Here is a 21,311-nt window from a genome sequence, read left to right as displayed (position 1 = left end):
AAGGAGTTGCTGGATTGTCCTCAATCTGTCAGCTCACATCGCGTCGTGGTTCGCTGGGTATCTTGCTGCCACTGTCATCGGGCACAGCCCACAAACCACACACCAATTAAAGGTACGGCATCAAACCGAACTGTGCCATGAAGGAAACCATGTCTTCCTTGTTTCCTTTCACCAAAAAAGAGCTTGAGTTTGTGTCTCAACAAGACTGGAAAGTGTTGTGCTCCAGGGAAAATGTGCTGTGACCGTGCAGGCAGCACGGTCTGCAAATGAGGAGGTATATTTCAGTTGTTCAGACCTCTGCGGACACATGGACACAGAGAGTATGACCCAGGGCTAAGGTTTACACTGCCTTATTACAAATGAAGCAGAACTTATAAAGTCACGTGGATCAAAGCAGTCCATTATCTGGTGACCTGCCCTTCAGCAACAGCAGAGTCAAAAACAAAAAAAAAACAATTCAGTGACCAGTGATTCCAGACTGTGACCTTAAGAAGTTGCTGCTCACTGCCATGAGCACACATCGTGAACATTTGTAGAGCTAGATAACATGGCTCCAGACTGTGGTTTGGTCTCACTTCATGTTGTTATGCTAAACTTTGCTGAACAGCAGATATCAACATCCAATCTCAACTGCTGGAGTTTGGAGAGGTTTCTGCAACTGAATTGGATTATGTCCTCATCCCTGAATAACCACACTGAAGTTTTTTTTATATAAAAAAAAAAAAAGGTCACAGAGTTTCCTTTTTAGTGATATTCAATCTGACCCACAAATCAAATCTCATTGCTGTCATCTGTCTACATAAGCCAAACTGAAAACCTCAGTCTGATTAAATATCTCTACATATGAGTTTGAACATGTAGGACAACCTCTTCATTTCACTGTGTTGTCTTTATTGATAAGTTGTGCACACATACATCTGCTTGAACATAAAGTAGTTTATTCATATTATTTAGAAATAAACCCTTAGAAAAGTCCTATAATAAATGGGGACAGTGTTTGCAATTTCACTCATTACAAGGGACTTAATGAACTCATCTGGGTTTTTATTTTATTTTCATTTGTATTCCATTCATCTGTGTTGACCTCTGCTGTTCTTGTAGATATATATTTTCTTGAACTTGTCATATTTATGAATTCTCCATGAATGTAAGATGGATGTGGTGATGGCGCTACATTATAATACAGACACAATTCAAATGATTCCTGGACAGGGCCACACGGTTGGCGCAGTGGTTAGCACTCTTGCCTTTGCAGCATGAAGACCGAGGTTCGTGATCTGGTTGAAACACGCCTTTCTGCATGGTGTTTGCATGTTCTGTGTGTGTGTGTGTGTACAGGTTTTCTCTGGTTTCTTCATTGGACACTCTAAATTGAGCATGAGTATGTTTAAATGTCATGGGTCACGGAAGTTTGAATTTGTGAATATCTTCCTAACTTGACTTTAGTGACCCAGTTTTAAGCGAGGGTGCGTTCCATTGGCTTACCCAGCCGTCCATGTTGTTGATGGAAATGAGGAAACCCAATGTTATAATTATTTTGTGAGAGTGGATGTTTGCTTGTCTCTATATGTGGCCCTGTGATGGACTGGCGATCTGTCCAGGATGTACTCCACCTTTCACCCTATGTCAGGCCCCCTGCTACCCTGGATGGGCGTTCCTGGACATTGGACAAGTCGTTATGCTGAAGTTTTTATTTTATTTGAGTCACATCAGGGGTTGTGTTTTGTTGTGCTTGGTGTGTTTCCGTTCGCATGAATTAGTATTTTGTTTTAATTTGTGTACATGGAATACTAATTTATGCACACAAAATAAGTATAACTTTGGGTTTATCATTTCCATCAACAACTTGGCCAGCTGGGTAAGCAAATTGAGCGCACCCTCACTTGAAGTACCACTGTGATATTTACAGAATGGAAGATGAGAATGAGGTTGTTGCTTGTTGTCTACATCACTATGACTCAAAATATGTCTCCCAAATGCACAACGCTGTTTAGAGTAATGTTAATAATTGCACAATCAGGGTTGTTCTACATTCAAGCCAATATGGTGATTTAAGTTGGCAAACTTACTCCACAATATTTACTACAAGTTACAAAATTGTGTGCACAAGCTATCAATAACTATCACGGTACTGTAATAACGAAACCAATACTTTATGTGACTGAAGAGGTGATCCAAGTTGTTTCTGGAACCAGACTGTTACCTTAATATCAACAGGAAGGAGGTGGGAGAGGAAACACATGTCTAGGGAATAACTCCACTTACCTGGAACACCTCATTCACACTCTACTCATTAGAGAAATAGCAGGATGACAGTGTTTGAGAGGCAGGGCTGCCTCTCGTGACAGTCATGTGGACAAATGACCTGTTTTGGCAGAGAGCTGCCTGCTGCCCGCTGGCTGGGCTCAACCTGACATGACGAATGTGTGTTCAGAGTGGGAGAAGTGTCAGACATCTGTTCACCACCAGCCAGCTCAGACATTTCCTGCTGTAACAAACATATTACTGCCCAGTCACTGGCCCTGATGCACCAACCAGCTGAATGTGTCTTTGCAGAGTTTCAGACCAATCCAGTTATGATTTTGCCTTCCAGCACCCACTTTATTGGAAATAGTCAATCCCAAAACTGTGTAACGGACGCTGGGAGATTATCAGAACACACTAATGCCATGTTCCAGACAACTTTGGAAATGTATGTAAGTCTAATGAGAAGATGCTTTTTTTTTTTGTAAATTGGGTAAGGAAATAACATTTTTGTGATTAACTTGTTTACAATCCACTATTTTGAATCTATTTTTTTTAGATGCTCTCCATGTCCTGTCTGGGGGGGAAATCTGGTGCCTGGAAAAAACACGACGGATTATTACATTGAAACTGAGTGGACAGAGACCACGCAGCGGAGCAGTGGCAAGCACTGTTGCCTTGCAGCAAAAAGACCCGAGTTTGCTCCTGACAAGGGCCTTTCTGCATGGAGTTTGTCTGTTCGGCCCATAGGTGCCTGAGTTTTCTCCCACAGTCCAAACACATGCAAAGGTTAATTGGAGCATAAATGAATGGATCAACATTGGCATACCTCTCAGTAAGGCCCCGTTCAGACCTGCTATTAACATCCAGTGAGGTTTTCACATAGCACAAATTAAACTGTGTCTCCTGTGAACACATGAGTTTGAATCTGGCTTCCCACATGTATGTAAAATCTGCAGGTGATGGGATGTCAGCTGAGGACAAATTGCATTCATGCAACTCAGGAAATGCACCCTCAAACGACGTCCAAAAGTGATTTCTGAGATGCGATCTGAGGATGTGTTGTGCATGTGATTTTATCACTCAGGACAGATGTTAACACCAGTTCTGATCAGAATCTAACTGACCTGTCTGTCATGTGTAACCTGCACCTCATCAGAGTCTCCATTCTTCATCACTATCAATGCCTGGACGTCTATCAATCTGTAATTAATATTTTTAATATTTGATGGGTTTATTCCTCATTTGATTTGATCTTTTAGCTATGATTGAAGGTACAGTAGGCAGGGCTTTTCTGGCACTTTTGATCAATAATTCCATCCATGGCAACTTCTACACCTTTTCGGTTCACAGCCTTTGCAAATTCCTGTCATGGGAGATGTTGACTAATCAAAGGGCAGTTCAGAGACAACAAGGCTGCTCCTATTAGCTGCTCTACCACAACTACTAATCCTTTGGTATTCGGAACTCAGAATTTACAAGATCATGGGGCATTTCTGAGGTTCTGATCTTGAATTACCAACTGGGCACAACCTCACGAAGATGGGTGCTACCTCATGATAATACCATGGAGAGCAACTGGTATTGCTAACAATTGCTAGCCTATGATATGTTAGCCTGTCTGGCTGCTCACATGGAACACAGTGAACTCAGTGGTGACATCAGCCATGCGCACAAAACATTATTTTGCATGTGCCAACACACCTTCCTTCCTGACACCATTGTCAAACGCCATAAGAAACATCTTTAAAACTACTGAATGAACTACAGGCAATAAAACATTGACAGCATTTTTTTTTTGTAAAACATCACACATCAAAAAACTACAACAATAATTCAGTTTCTAATTAAAAAGAGGAAAAAACAACACATTCACACGCTGTGTTGACCAACTGCCTCTGCTCTCAGTTCCGATATAAATATAACGCACCATTAGACCGTCGTGAGATGGTTTGTTACAACAGTATTCCTGTGGTTGTCCGTGTTCATCTGATAGAAGGAAAGCTGTGAATCCCATAACCCGCGGATGAAACTCAACAATCACTAACCCCAGTTTTCTCACCATCTTGCCTACTGCAGCTTTAATCTTAAAACACTATCCTCTCGTCTCGACAGTTGTTTGACACACAGGTTGGTCTGAACTGGTCTGCATGAAACTGGCCCACAACTTTCTTAAACAAGGTCTCATTCATCATTTTCGTCACTGGCTGCATTTCCTTACTGCAGCGTGGTCGTCTCTCATCACCTATCACACAACAGGTGTTACAGTGGAACAGCTGTGAGAGCTTTGGGGTAAATGTGTGTGTGTGTGTGTGTGCAGGTGTGAACTAGGAGGCCAACATGGCCATCACTTACCAATGCAGGTCTTGCTGTCTGAGTGCAAAGCGTATTTCTGGTGGCAGCCGCACACCGGCCCTGTGTCCGTGTCATCACAGGTGTGCTGGCAGCCCCCGTTTCCATAGTTACACGTCACTGAAGAAAACATACATGTTTAGGTCATATTCTTCATACAATGAGAACCAGAGAGTTGTTAAATTTCAAAAATGTCAAATTCTGGATTTTTAGTCTCCTGAAAATAGGATAGAGCATTCAACTCTTGTTTAAAGATTTACTTTATTAGATAGGATAGAGTAGCGTTGGGTGGGGGTTAGTTTACCTTAGAGGAAAAAGTAAATGCATTTTGCTTCTGTCTGTGTAATTGATTGGCTCAGTCTATGCCGTTTGTTTCAGTATAACTAAATCAAAGTGCTACTGTCACTAGAATATTTACAAAAAAATATGATCAAATGTCACCCGGGAACCAAAGTGGGACTTTTTTTCCTTCTTCTAAAAAAAAAAAAAAACACATTCCCATGGTTTTGGAAAAACCTCCTGTGGTAAAGAGACCCGAAGAAAAAAAGAAACAACAAGGGGCAGAGGAGGAGAGAAAAGTGGTGGGTTTTTTAATGTAGTCTTTGAGAAAGAAAGAAAAAAAAAAGAAACATTTGCAGAGGATGTGAACAACATGAAGGATAGAGATAGAGAAGTGATAAAGACAGGGTGAAATATGGAACAAATGGAAAAAAGAGATTGTAAATGCATGACCTTTTCTTGGAATTTTATTTTTAAACATCGAATTCTTAAAACTTAAACTCTTATCCACCAGACAAAGCGGGTTTCAACTGAAGTTCCTTGGCTATAAAACTGCCAGCTAAGAAGTACTTTGAAAGCAGCCACAGTCTGAGATAGAGTTTGCCATGATAAACACACTGCGGCCGAATTGTTCAGACACTTAACTATGTGAGACATTTGCTGTTTTATTTGACTTCCTTCTGTATTCTACCTTCATGTTTGTGGAGGTGAGGAAGGAAAGGAAACATGAATCTGTGACATTTGGGGGATTTTTGCCTGACATGTTCCATAACAGTTTGGTATGTCTATGAAAATAAAGACGAAAGTGAAGAGGAATGAGACACTATTGTGCATGGAGGTTGCAGACATGAGTGCCGCTGCTTTCATCACACCCTTTACTACCGTCCTGTGCCGCCGCCGTGCTCAACAGTCCCCTCGCTGCTAATGAAATATTAGCATGGCGGGGGACACATGAGAGCCTTTCGCAATCTTTACACTCTGACCGCCTGAGAGGAGAACATGATGTGTTGCCAAACAAAGTGTAACTAAAAGCTATTTTTCCTCTCTCGAAAAAGCAGCAGCCCTAAATTTCATGTCTGCAGGCACTCAGCATGAGCGAGGGAGAGACGCGGGGATGTGGTGGTGGTGAGGGGGTTGGGGGTTAGAGGTTTAGAGACGTGAACTGGATCCTCCAGCACATTCAGCTCAGTCTGAGAGGCTTCAATGATTTTCGCTATTAATATACACCCTCGTATTTTACGGGTGAAGGCCCACTGGAACTTGCCCCATCATTGCTATTACAGATGTTTATTATTGTAAGGACAGTTAAGATCCTTCATCGCAACAGCAACTCTATAAAGTCCAGTCTATAAAACAAAGTGTTAATACCTCACTACTATGTGAACTGTTAAAAAAAAAAAAAGAAGTGATAAGTCACCTGACTGAAGAGGACCAGATGACAGGGAGTGTTGCGCACAAACGTGTTTAACGCATGTAGGATTGTTAACATACTCAAATTGAATATAAACAAGACTGATGTATCGCTAAAATGCAGACTCAAATCAAATTTTAAGGAATGTATTTTCTCTCACATTATATTTCATTAATTCATTCCTCCACAAGAGAGTTGTGAGGGAGCCAATTGCAGCTGACTTAGGGCGAAAGGCGGGGTACACCGTGGACAGGTCACCAGTTCATCACAGGGCCAACATATAGAGATGAACGATCACTCAATCTCATATTCACATGCGGTGACTTTACAGTGTCCAATTAACCTCTGCATGTTTTTGGACTGTGGGAGGAAAGTGACCAGGCCATATCTTTGCTGTGAGGTAACAGTGCAAGCCATATGCTCCCCCGTATGGCCTAATATCATATTTATTTTGGATATATCCAGAGTGTGAAGTGGGAAAAAATAAGTGGCAGTACTCTCATTTACACACATCCCACTGAAGCTCCATGATAACCCCCCTCCACACGTCTTCTCTCCTACTCTGCTACAGCGTCCATTACAATTATACATACCCATGGCCAATTATGCAAATTAGGTGATGATGTCATTTAGCAACTTTTAGGACAGGTAATTTCCCTTGTGGGGGAGTAATCGTTTGAAATAATCATGATTATGATTCTTTCCATTATCGAGCAGCCCTACTCTGTCCTAAGTTGTAAAAAGTAAGGATTGCTACAAACACTCATGGCTATTTATATGCTAATATGCAAATGACGATTGAGCACTATTGTGTCGCACTGGAAATCCTGTAGGAATTTGTTCATTGCAAAGGCGTTTGACCCCAGCGGTAAGAGCCAATACGATATACTCCCACTGGTCAAAGAGAGTTACAGACTTCTGACTTCAAAGAGATGTTTGGTAAATTCATGAAATTTTATTTTCCGGCATGTTATTGAAAACATATACACCAATGAAGTGTTGGCCGCGGTTCCCTAGTGGGTTGTAACAGTACTGCTGGAGTAAATATGGTTTTAAAATATAAATTTAAATGTTTTAAAATTTTTTACATTTTAAATTGCTGTAAAATATGTATGATAGATTTTTAAGACATACTTATAAGGAACAAAACAAAGCCATGGCATTTAAATTATGTACAGTTTCTTCTATTTGACCTAGTATAGCAGGTAATATAGCAACATATAGCAATATTTTAGCACATTTAATGGGAAAGTATGCAGTGTTAGCCAGTCAGCATGTCAATGGATAATTGTGCCCTTTGAGAGTGAACACTTTGTTGTCAAGGTAAACCTTTCAAATATTACTGCTGTAATATCCATAGGCCTGGGTTGAAAGATGTGTAAGTTTAGAAATAACAGGAAGTGGACTGATTATTAATCGCCTCTGAACATTTGTATCACCGTGTTCAAATGAAAACAATAATATTTATGGAAATGATTGAGCCTAGTATTGTGCGTTAATCAAAGTTGTGGGGCTCAGAAGAGTTTTAGATTTCAAAGTATGACTCAGAACTCTTAATCCCCCCCACGACCATCATGTGGAGAATAAAGAAAAATGGATGGATGGATTGGTTGGGAAAGTCCTGCACATGCTTTTGTGGGGTTTCTGTTCTGAGTTGTGCTGACAGCTGCTCATCTGTTGATCAGCAGATTCCAATATGGGTGGATAATGGTGGGTGGAGCTCAGCCACTGATGTTAACTGAGGCAAGGGAGCACACGTAACATCCAATCCATAAGACAGGAAATCTGATCTGACTCCAATTCATATTCCAAGTCAGTCAGTAGATGAACCCATGAATAATTTACAGCTCCGTTTTGCCATGAGGACGTTCAGTGTATTCAACATAAACACTGCAATGTGGAGTATTTTCATCAGCTATGTTTTTATAGAGAAGATGTTGATGCTATGGAGAAAAAAACAGGTGCTTTTTGTGAACTTAACCAAATTCATAGCCAGGAAATGGTTGTCATCACTCCTATTTCCTAATTTCTGCCAAAAATAGCACAGGCAGTTTGAAGACTTTGAGAAGTTAGCAGGACAGTGTTCTTTCATGGCTGACTGTGTAGCATAAGCACGAGCTACTTATGTTGCTAAAGCCTTGGCAAACATGTTGGATGCACTCTGTCCGAGAAAAACAAGGAGAATGTCCCACAGCTCCGTTCAGTTTGAGCTTAAATGGTAAATGATCTGTGGTTAGTTTGCGTTCACCCATTCACACCCATTCACTCATACATTCATACAGTGCATTTTCTGTCACACATATTTCATATCCATTCACGTGCTGTCGGCACAGCCATCAGGAGCAACTTGGGGGAAACTGACCATCAACCTTGCAGTTGAAGGAGGACTCGCTCGCTCGCTCACTCACTCAGTCACTGTCGCCTATAAAAATGTACTGCAGCATGGAAGTGTGTGATGCTGCCACATTCAAAGTGAATGGGCTCATTTGAAACCTGATATGGCATAAGTGTAATTGCAACAGTACTATAAGTCATTTTTTTCAGAACATACATCCCTTAAAAAACATAACAGAATGCAGTTAATTTGGGTGGAAACCTAATATTTAGGAGACAAGGTTTGTGTGCGTGTATGTGTGTGTGTGTGTGGGATGATACGTACATGTACAGTCTTTCTGGTTTTTGGCCAGTTCAAAGCCGGGGCGGCACTCGCATGACACCCCACCTTTGCCCGGAGCCTCTCTGCAGATGTGGGCACAGCCGTGGTCCTTGTTCATGCAGTTCATGCCATCTGTGCATAGAACAGAGACAAAGGGACAGAGAAACTGTATTGGCACGCTGATACAAAGACATGTCATTGTATCAACAAATATTCAACACAAATGGTCCAGGCAACAGGAGTGTTTGGGGCATTATTGATCCATAATTCCATAATAACCAGGATAATATAAATGAAGTGATCTGAGAGAGAATACAAAGTTTTATGATACAAAGTTACCAAATAAAGAAGCAGTAGACCACTACTTCTATGAGCTATAATAAAACGTCAGTTTCTAGTTGAGAAAGGCTGTCCAATTGTGATGTAAAATATTAAACATATTCTTCAAATACTGTCAACTTTAGCTGGCATGTTTGTCATTGTTTTCAGTCCAGGCAAGCCTTTCTGTGTCAGGTTCAGAAGCTTATCCAGCTACACTTCAAAACAAATTGAACAATCACTTTAATTTCGAAGTTGACTCATCTTATGTTGCTCTCTGCTATCACTGGTCTAAAATCTCTTCTCCTGAGCACTGACACAAATGGTCAACATGTTCCCCATCTATCCCCCTTTATTATGTAGGAATAATACCATGAACGAAACAAGCAAGTGATTAAGATTTTTATCAGTGTGGAGAGGAGCTGGAGGAGGAAGCAAGGAGGCTGAGGACAGAGGTCTACTGCTCTCCAGAGAGGTGACTAGACAGGGTGAAGCCAGCCAAAGATACTACTTAGCTCTGGAAAGAGTGTAAACTTCCACACATGAAGGCACAATTAGATATTTTCACTCACAAAATGTGGTGATGAAGAAGCAGATTTTGTTCTGAGACGGCTACATTCTACTCCTTATGCAGATAAATCAAATTTCCCTCCTTAATTTCCCTTCTTTATTCTTCTGAAATGGGAGTACAGGGACGAAACGAGGACAGAGGGGAAGTGTCTTACCGAGGACACAACAAAAAAATGAAGACATCAGACAACATGATTCTGTTTCTCACATGAGGAAACGTCTGTCTGACCGAGGGGGCCACACACGAGTAAATATATTGGCTTTTTAAGAAAAACACCAAAGCAACCAATTCGGATGCCAACCTGGCCTTCTTGCTGTTGGTCTAATGCACATGGCCAGGAGTGGGGAAGGGAGCGAGAAGTGCCAGTGGTGAGTTTTACAACCATGAGGATAAAATGGTAGGCACAAGGGGGAGCTCCATAGAGAAAAAAATAATCATGGGCTTTCTACTGGAGAAACAATCCTTAAGGATTTGTACTCATATCGAATGCACTTTCTAGTGTGGAGAGAATTAATGAAGCTTTTCATTCCCACTTTAGTTGCCAAGTGGAAAGGGAACTTGACTTGTAACCGGAGGGTAGCCGGTTCTAATCCCCACCTGGCCAAAAAGGGCTGGGGTACCCCTGAGCAAGGTACACAACCCCCAGTGCACCCTGGGCGCCACTCAGTGTGGCAGCCCACTGCTCCTAATTCTAGGATGGGTCAAAATGCAGAGGAATACTTTCCCTTAAGCAGATTAATAGATAACTTAAGATTTGCCAGAACACTGAACATACCATTGCTAAATATGAGCTAAACACAGACAACAAAAAAGTGGTTCTTTGATTGGCAGTAAAGAAGACTGCCGCCCATTTATCAAGTGGAAGCAAACCATAGTTTAGTTCATAGTTCATAGGCAACAGTGCTATCCTCTACTCCTCCATGTGTTCCTCAGACACATCTTCTATCAAAATCAGTTTTTACTGTTGTGGTTGAAAGATTTCAGACCCAAACACATGTACACAATGAAGGAAGACTGTTTTAATGTAGGTAATCTAGTCAAAACACCTAACATAGTAAGAGTTGCATCACAGTTACATCTATTCCCATTCACACATCATTTAAATTCAAAACTGCCTCTCAAATGTCTGCCACCTTTAAAAAGTGTCCCCACATTAAAAGGTTGGGGAAACACTAATCTACAAAGCTGCTGAAATGTATTTTTTATTTTATATGTTGACCAGGAAAATCCCATTGAGGTTAAGAATCTCTTTTTCAAGGGAGTCCTGGCCAAGAGAGGGAGCAAATACAAAAGATAAATAAAAAGAAAACAGATTAGATTTACAAGCAGGTCATGAAAAACAAGTGCATGTTGTGGAGTCTCAGTATGGATTTAAAAACCCTCAGTGAAGTTTCCAGTCTTTCTGCAACGTATTCCATGCATAAGGTGGAGAATGGACAAAACCCTTTTCCCCAATTCTGTATGGGCATATGGAACAGAAGGCAACAAATGTTCTTGTGAACGTAAATAGTAAGGATCAGCACTTCTCTGTGCAGTGAAACAATGACATGTCAATCCCATAAAGTACTTTGTTAGAAGCAAAGAGAATATCAGACAAATCATTCACTTGCATTTATGCTCCTCAGGATTTGCATCAGTATGGTACTGTAGCACTTATCACATTCCATTTAGACTCCGTTCAAGGACACATCCTTTCCCTGGTCCCCATGGTGAATAATGTCCCTTCATGGGGCCTAAGAGCACTTCAAGTACCTCATTAGAGTGCCATTCCCTCGACAGAATCCCCTTCACAACAAGTCCTTTCTTAAACACTGCTATTCTATGTGTCCACTCCCAACAGCACCATTCCATCAAAGTCCAAAATCAAAGGACCCATCTCTTTAGAGTAAATCTGCATTTACATGACGAACAAAAGATCCCATTCTACCCCCTGTTCAACATTATATAATTCAGACAAAATACTAATGTAGTTAACTTGCAGTGCAATACAGAACAGTGAGGGGGGGGAAAGAGTTTCAACTGTTGCCAAAGCATGCACTGACTCTGTTTGAAAACCAAACTCATAAGAAAGCCTTATATCTACAATCAATTTAAACCTGGGAGAAGTCAAATAAACTGAGGCAGAGGGAGAAGTACGCACACAGGCCCGGCACTCGGCACAGTCCAGCCTAAAACAGCAAACATTAGCGGCAGCCACGGACCATGGCCTCTCACCATGTCCGATGTGACGAGGCGGTTAAGCCGCAGCTCACTGACACATTCAGGGCCCGGAAAAAAGCCACACACACACACCATCAGCAGAGACGTACGCCAGCCATATCTGATGTCAAGCTCTGTTTAACTCACTGTCACAGTGTCAGTGCTGACCTGCTGATTCACAGACAGACAGACAGACAGACAGACAGGAAGCCCAAATCCACAGTCATATAAAAATGAATGAAACATGAATATGAAAGTGACGGATAAGTGACATATGACTTATAATTATACTTTCATGGCATTTCCCCTCATTTTTGTAAGTCACTCATGCCAATTTTATACATATTACATTACCTTAGGCACAGTAAATAATATTTTACTCTTTGCTGTAGTCACCACAATGGAGTGAAGCACACAAACTACACAGGCTGTCAAAAAATGACTATAAATCCACATGTAAATTATTAAGTATTCACTTTTGTTTGAAAGAATCATGTTTTCAATCAGCATAAATATGTTATCATTTACAGTATATGAATGAGTTAAGTACTCATCAATAAATGAAATAAATGTGAAAGTGTAAAACAAATATGACTGTAAATATATGTAAGAATAAAAACTACATTTATTCTTAAAAAACATACTGTGAGAATAAAAAAATGAGTGTATTATGAGACTCAGTGTTCAGATACAAAGCAAAAACTGTATAAAATGCAACTGCATATGTAAACCCAAACTCACACTATGTTGTCTAAACCTGACCCACGCCTGAAAACATAGTAACAGAGTCTGACCCAAACCTAACAGACATTCTGCTTCTAGTGTCTGAAACTGACCACAGCTACTGCTTGTCATTGTTGTTGTTATACAGTATATGCTTGTGCAGCTACTGAAAGACATGGATGAGACATGTTACCATGTGGACCAATCACAGTAAAGTTCTACATGGGTCCAAAAATGTGTATCTGAGCACAAAAATGTTCTGCTCAGACTCAAACCAGACCTGTTTTTGATATGGATGCTGGAACCTGGACCTTTCAGAACCAAGAAATGCTTCTGAAAGGTCAAAAACAGAGCATGGAGACACTGACTCAGCTGTGGTCCAATTTAACATCTGATTGTTTTAACAAGGTAACATTAATGAAAACCAAACTTTGTGTTTTACCTAATGTAACATTAGCAGCCTGGCTGAGGCTATTATAGTCCATCGTCTTCTACTCTTCCCTCTGCCGCAGCCTAATTCACACTACACAGTTTTCAGTCAGTGAGAAGTATGAAGACAAGCACTGAGCGAAGACAGAAAGGAAGGGGAAGAGGACATGGCTGACTGTGTCCACAAGAAGGCAACATTGCAGAGAGCACAACTAATGGCCCTTTTCCATTATACAATTCTAGCTCTACTCGACTGAACTCTACTCGGTTTGATATCAGGCACATAGTTTTCCATTACTTCCTTTACTACCTCCTCACCGTTGACGGGGTAATCACAGCAACTGCTGTGATGTCCATTTTATGTTGGACCACCTGCGTTACAAACAGGAGAAGGTGAGACTTGTGTTCCAACTGAGAGAATCACCAGATCCAACTCTCCGAAACACAAAGGGCCAGGTCTGAACAGGACATAAGTGAGATGCAGTGCAAATGGTAGAACAAGCCATTAGCCAATTGAAGCACATAGAAATTGTGGTTTGGCTACAAGGCAGAACCAGCTTTGACTGAGGGGGCCTGTGCTGAAGACGTGGTCCAAAGCCAATGCAAAGGAGAGTTGAGACTTGGTGATCTCCGAGGTAGTGAAGATGGCCAACATCACCAAGGGAAGTGGACAATCTGGACAATCACCTGACATGTGGCGGATACTCCAAGCTTGAGTCAGCTTTTTGATCAGGTCAATCTATGACACCCTTCCAAGCCCTCAGAACATTAACATCTGATATAGCACTGAGGATAACTGCCATCTTTGCTGGTCCCAGAAATCAAGCCGGCATTATCCCAGTGTCAGTACAGGCGGTGTCACAACCTGGTCCTGCATAAGCTGCCTCAATGTCTGGAGGCATGCAGGCTTGAGGTGAATCAGGCCAGCCCAGTACTATTGCAGAGACAGATCTATTTAGTTTAACCAGGCCCTGTCCAACACCACTTGAGTGTGGTCTTTCCTGACACCTGGAGCCTCGGTCAGTTACTCAGGTTCCCTCAAGAGATCATCTCAACCTCATTACGACCCAACATAATGCTCTGCTCATCCCTTACCGAGACAGTAATCATGGTCGAACTGAGCCGCTTGTATGTGTTCACTACTGGTGTGCAATAAGGATGGGTTAACTGCAGAGGACACATGCACTATCACTAATTCTATGATTCACCACTAATTACTTTTGGTAACTTCTGCAAATATCAACTGTAGAACATCTCTGCATCTCTGCATCTCTGCAGCTGTCTCACTTGAATAGCACAGTGTTGCTGCATCGTCCATCTGTCTTGACATAAAACAAATCACTTCCTGTGTGAAGCACAGGAATGTCGCTGAGTGACATGAGATCTAAACACTGTTGTACTGAGAAACAGAGAAAGCTTAATCAGCATTGTGTGAACTCATTTGACAATGATTTGAATGTAAGTGACATTTGTTAATACTCAAAAGTCATACAGAATCAGAAATACTTAATAATCCCCAAGGGAAAAAAAGCTCAGTATACTACAATTTCAACTACCTGAAAGGAACTGAAATCAGTTGCTGCCTGGAGTGAAATGATAAAAACTGTATGGAAGTTTTTGACTGAGGTATTTTTAATTTAAAGTTGTTACAGCTCTGAAAGCAAGTGGTGTCTTTGTCACTTTTGTCTGAAACTCTCCAGTTAGCCATGAAAAGACAGAGAGGAGGCTAATGTTTCTTGTCTCCAGCTTGGTGTACAAGAGTGTTTAGACTGGGGAGGTCAGCAGGTTTACCACTACTGAAGCTCCTCGCTGAGAGCCCCAGCAGGTCCAGTTAAAACACAGAGACGTGTCTTCATGGCCCAGTAAGATCCCCCAGGACATAGTCTCTCCTCTGTCTCTTTTATTACCCTGTGTCTGTCTTTCTCTTTCACCCTCCCTGCCTTTTATTCATCCACCTCTCCACACATATCTCGCTGGCTCTCTCGGGAGCTCTGACTCCAGATGAGGTCCAAGCATATCACAGCCATGTTATTACAACCTGGCTCTGGCAGCGCTGCGCCACAGAGCCCTCAACAGTGTGGCTGGCAGAGTGAAGTGGCCCAGGATAAATAATGAATGAGGTGAAAGACCAAAAAAATGTAGATAGAGAAGAGGAATGTAGAAAGGTAGAAGGAGAGATGGAGAGCGTGTAGGATAATTTAAGAGTCACACAGTCCCTCTCTTCCCTGTTTTGTCTGTGGCTGATGAGGAATGAGGTGATGCTGAACGCCAGCCTCTCAGCTTCATCTCCTCACCAGGGACAAGGATTGATTTCACAGTTTCACTCAACTTTGAAGGAAAACCACACCGTGTTCAATTCAGGTTCTTTCATTGTTGCACAAGTTTGCTGCATTGGCAAATCAGTGTCTACCAATACAGATAATAGTCAAATTGGCTAATGTCAGACTGCACATCAATCTCAATTGAGATTATGAGTCTGGAAAGGGTGTGACCAATGGACCTAGATGAAAATGCTTTAGTACACAATTGGATAGACACACAAATAAACAGACCAATGACCTGAATGATGTATGTAGAGTATGGAAAATATGTAAACAAACGTGTTGTAGTTTTCTAGGAGTTGGCTTCTAACGACTTCTGCCCAAGGGAGCTCTGTGGAGCAAGTCGCTTAAAAAGGAAGTCACAGACAGCTGCTCTTCATTTGTGATTTACAGCGATTTGATTTCACCCAGGCTAGTCCGATACAGTTGTTTTGTATCTTGTAAACATTTAAAACTGTTGCGATATCTGAGCCAGTATGATACCAGTGCTGAGCATCTTATTGGCTCATCCCAACAATAAACTTTCATTCACTTTTACAATAACAGAACCAAACAATGCAAATGCACAAGCAAATGATGAAAACCATTTGTTGAGGAGATTAAAACTGTTAAATTACATTTTTCGTCAAATGCTAATTTGCAAATGTGATAAAAAAAATTAAAAAAAGTGTGTCGCTACTTAACTCCACACCCATCTTTCTGATACTAATCTGTATGAATAGTTTTAGTCTGGTTTCTACGGTGGCCCTGAGAGGTCAGGGTGCTGCAAATATCACAACACAATGGAAGTGTTTCCAGGGGACACTTGAAAGTGATGCACACCCGTCTCCACACCTGCAGGCAGGGGACTCTCTGGTCTCATGGTAAATGCATTGAGATCCCGAACGTGCGGATAGGCAGGATTAGGACAATTTACCAGAAATTATGGAGCAGTGTATTGTCATACCACCAGGATATCACAAATTCTTCATTTATTATCTTATTTTGAAAACCAGATGTCCTAATTTCTTAACGTATTGTGTTGTGGGGTTTGCAGCCCATTTTTCTTAATGTGTTGTGTTGTGATATTTGCAGCGCGTTTTTTTCTTAGCGCGTTGTGCTACGGTGGCCCTGACCTCTCCGCCCCATCCATCGCACAGAAAGAGCATGTCACACACACACAAGCCTCACCTGGTTTAAATCTTACCTCTCCATTCCCACTCACATTCATTTAAAATCATTTAAATCTGATCCAGTCCCATCACCACAGGTGTGCCCTAGGGCTCTGTCCTGGGGCCCCTGCTCTTTATCTTTTACCTTCTCCCCCTTGGCCATATATTCCATAAAAAACATAAATGCTTCCACTACTACACGGATGACACCCAGCTCTACTTGTCCAACAAACTCAACTCCACTCTCCCTCCTTGCTCCTTCACCAACTGTTTCCTTGAAATAAAGTCCTGGTTCACCTCAAACTTCATTAAACTAAACAACAATAAATCAGTGTTACTTCTAATTGGCAATAAATCCACCTCATCCAAACTCCATAGTTTTTCATCCATATCCATATCTCCCCTTCCCCTATAAGGTAAAGTGTCTGGATGTCATCCTCGACCACACCCTCTCTTTCACATCCCATATCAATAATGTTACACGGTCCACCTACTTCCACCTCCTTAATATCAAACCTCTCTCACTCCTCACACCACTGCCATCCTGGTGCACAAACTCGTCTGTGAGGCTAACATTAATATCTGACATTCAAGATTTATTATAGATTTGCACAGCAGGTCATTAGTTAAATAAATAGTCTTAAATGTCAGACATTAATGAATGATAGTGTTGGACAAAATACTCTTTTTCGAGTTTTACAGCGGAAATTCTAACCAGACAGAAGAAAAACTCACCTCTCCTCGCCTTCACTCCCTCTACATTTTCATTCATGTAAATGCCATTTTAATTGAAATCCTGTCAGACACTGTGTGTGTGTGTGTGTGTGTGTCTGCCTGCTCACAGCACACAGCTATAGGTGCTAAGCCATGAATTTCAATGAGAGCTATTCTTCAACAGGCTGTATTGAACTGCTTTACATAAGGACTGTGCCTTTTATGAACCCCCTCACAATCTCTTCTTCAAACACACACTCAGTCTCTCACTCATTCTTTGGCTTTCCCCTTTTTTGAATCGAGCTCTAACATTAGTGGCAGGACTGCCAATTTTAACATCAACATTCATTTTCAGACATCAGCTTTATTACTGTACCAAAAACAACACCAATCTGTCAGCGTGGATTCTGTATGTGAGCATCATCTGGGAATAATTTGGAGGGAACGAAAACACTAAACTGACAGCAGGACAAACACAGACCAACTTTGTGAATAGTTTTGAAACTTGGAGCAAACATTGTGATTTTGTCCTCTGCTGAAAAAGAACACTCCCCGAGCGACAAATTTGTTATTGCAAGATAAAGTTTTGAATAAATGCTGTAATTATCAAATACTTTTGTGGTATGAGATGCATTCCCTGGGATAATAAGGTAAACAGGAGGACAGACTGCATTTGCACATTTGCATTTGTGTGTGCTTTAACTGAGAAGATTGGAGTGAATCTTCCATAAATCATTATATTGTGCTTGTCATGATGTTTTCAGGTTTTGATTTTTGTGAAGAATGTTGTGACAGTGATTAGATAACATGCTATTCTAATCAAATATATTATCATAATTATTATTGTAAAGCAACAGTCGTTTATTTGTGATCAGTTGCCACACCTGAAGCCGCTCGGATTCAATCAAATGGGGAGGGAATAAAAATAATCCAATCACACGATTGGCTCTTCTTGAGGATGAGACAAATGGAAGCTTCAGACGGAGATCATTTTCAGAGACCACGGAGATCTGCTGGCCAGTGATGATGAATGGATTGTGAGGCAGTTCTGACGTCCACATACTATCCAGGATATGGTGATTACTGTACGTACAAATCCAATTTGACAAACAACCCTCTTACAATGTCAACCCCCATGAACCAGATGACAGTGGATACCCTCATAAGTGCTGGCTACTCACTCCTTTTTTTCTCAACCCTCAGTGCGTAGAGGAGCAGAAGTGTGCTCTGTGGGAGTAACACCATTGACCTTCCGTATTCTGTCACCCTGACGTCATATTTGGCATTAGGGATGACGACACTGTATAAAACCTTTTTTGTGCCTTGATTTCTGAATGTGTGAACTTCCTCTTATTCTCTCTGCATTTGCCATGACATTCACCCCAAATCAGTGATTATTATTAGTAGTAGTATTATTATTATCATTATTATTATTATTACGGAAAACGATGGTGTGGGACATGCATGCACATGGTATTATAAATCAGAATATTTATGTAATACAATGTACTTTATTTCTATAGTCCTTTACAACAACCCACAAATTGCCTTAGTGTGTGTAAAACAAATTCATGAAAATACTGATTAAAAACACAAAAGAATACAAAGTGAAATTAAAGAATAAACAAATGTCGGGGGGAAGCTTAATCCAGAGCCTGGGGCTGGCAACTGAAATGGCTCGGTCGTCCCATGGGCACTTTCTGTATTTCATTCGCTTCGACTTTTCAGGCATACCTACGCACAGTTGCATAAATGAGACCCCAGATCTTGCAAGGCTGCATAGTTTTCCACACAGTGGGGGGAACTACCCACAACTAACTATTTAACCATCACAATGATTTTGAAGCTGTTAAATTAGATTAATAATCCGGCGTAGTTCTGCTTTAAGTAAAATATTTATTATAGCAACGCAAATTTAAGTAATGATCTGACTGATAGTGTGTGTTAATCAGTACCATCAGTGACATATTTACCCGTAAAAGGCGAGTGCTGTGAATCCATAAGGTCGTCACAGGTAACACTTGTTTCCTCATTCATATGCACATAGATATGTAGACCTGTATGTGAAACATATACAAACATGTGTGTTCTCTACACATCGGAGTGCAGTTAAGTCGTGTGGGAACTTTTCGGAAAGGTTGAGAATGAACTTGCAAACGCCTGATAAACAGATGCTGTCCTGTGGATGGTGCTCGTGTGAACACTTGTAGTGTCCTTTTTTTAAAGAACCAAACCACATGGTATGGTTCTTTTAAATATACAAGCGGTGAAGCTGCTCAACGGCTACGGTATCAAAGCAGCAACATTTACACAGAGGCCAATGAGCGGGCGAACCAGAGTTCACTGTGTGATGTTAACACAGTCCAGCTGCTATAATGTTAAAGAGAGGGGAAACATTTGGGCAGCTGATTCACGCAGCCCTCGTTCACTCAACTACTACACACAGTGTGCATGTGTGCGTGCATGTGCACTTGTATTTTTGTCTTTGTGAGGTCCACAAAATGCACAAACCTATATTTGTGGGGATATTTTGATTTTGAGGGGACAATTTTGACGGTTTTAGGGTTTAGGTTAGAATTGGGTCAAAGTTAAGGTTAGGTTAGGGTAAGGGTTAGGTTTAGGCACTTAGTTGTGATGGTTAAGGTTAGGGTAAGGGGCTACAGAATGCATTATGTCTATGATATGTCCTCACTAAGATATAAAAATACAGGTTTGTGTGTGTGTGTGGTTGAGGCAGATGTTAGTTTCCGGTTCAAGGATGGGAAACAATGAGACAGACAGTTTACTTCACAGATATACAGTGGCTCAAGAAAGTATTCAGATCCTTCCCATTTATTACAACACAAAGGTCACTTTGTCTGGTAGGTTTTGAAATGAAATAAATGACCAGTTTGCACATCAATGTAAACTCATTTGCTAATCTATTATAATTATACAATAATTGACTCAATCATTACAGCCCATAATTCATTACTTTGATTAAGTCTCAACTAGCCTTTAAGAATCAAGGCAGTTTGACTCTTTCATCCTGGAAGATTCTTGGATCTTATACTCACTTATACTTCACAGACGTATAGAGCTTAAGCTTAAGCTTTGTCTGGACCACTCATGGTCAGTAAGAGACTTATCCTGAAGACACTCAAAGACAGAGACACACTCAGTGTGAAGACATTTTGAGACTTGTCCATAAAGACACCCAGAGACCTGTCCTGAAAACATTCAGAGACTTGTCTTGAAGGCAATCAGACAATTGACCTAATGACACAAGAGATTTGTCTGGAAGACATAAAGAGACATTTCCTGAAGACTCTTGATTTCCTTTTTCTTTTTCTTTTCTTTTTAAATAGAAAACTGTGACTCACTTGTCTTGAAGACACTTGGAGACTTTTCCCAAAAGACATTTGGAGACTTGTCCTGTTGCAGGGGTGAAATAAAATACCACAGGGCAGAACAACCACTTGCAATGAGAATGGTCTTCATCACCTTCTTTCCTGGCTTCACACGAGTCTAAAAATCCCAGGTGTACACTTCTAGGTCACCTTCCTGACCAGGTCACCTGGGGTCTCTGAGCATCAGGTGGACAGGTCTACAAATGCCTTCAGGACAAGTCTCTAAGTATCTTTGGGATAAGTATCTTATTTTATTCAGCACAGGTCTGCAAATGTCTTCAGGACAGGTCTCTATAGAAACAACTCTCCAAATGCCTGCAGGTTAGGAACGATCTCTGAGTGTCAACAGGACAAGTCTCTAAATGTCTCCCAGACAACTTGAGGACAGGTCTCTGACCTTTTGAAAAGAATCCTCAGAAAAGAATTGGCATAATAGGCGATTTCATTGGAAAAGTCCTAGTCCAGTGCAGTAGTTTACCTTCTCTCCACAGGCCGATCAGCCATGCATACACTTACACACACTTAGTGATCACAGCGTGGGCAGAGGCGCTGAA

The 21,311-nt window shown here is 41.1% G+C and overlaps 1 protein-coding gene across 2 annotated transcripts in view; it reads right to left on the bottom strand.

Annotated features, from left to right (window-relative positions):
• Positions 1–21,311, bottom strand: part of scube1 (signal peptide, CUB domain, EGF-like 1) — a 135,363-nt gene that overhangs the window by 70,221 nt on the left and 43,831 nt on the right. For both annotated transcript variants that reach the window (XM_044020773.1, XM_044020774.1), the window contains exons 5-6: positions 8,946–9,074; positions 4,600–4,716 (exon numbers count right to left, since the gene is read on the bottom strand). In XM_044020773.1, the coding sequence (XP_043876708.1) occupies positions 4,600–4,716; positions 8,946–9,074 (246 nt within the window). The remainder of the gene's footprint in view (positions 1–4,599; positions 4,717–8,945; positions 9,075–21,311) is intronic.

The sequence above is a fragment of the Solea senegalensis genome, linkage group LG3 (genome assembly GCF_019176455.1).
Source record: "Solea senegalensis isolate Sse05_10M linkage group LG3, IFAPA_SoseM_1, whole genome shotgun sequence".
Classification (NCBI taxonomy): domain Eukaryota; kingdom Metazoa; phylum Chordata; class Actinopteri; order Pleuronectiformes; family Soleidae; genus Solea; species Solea senegalensis.
Note: the sequence above shows the minus strand (reverse complement) of the source record. Positions and strands in the feature narration are given on the sequence as shown.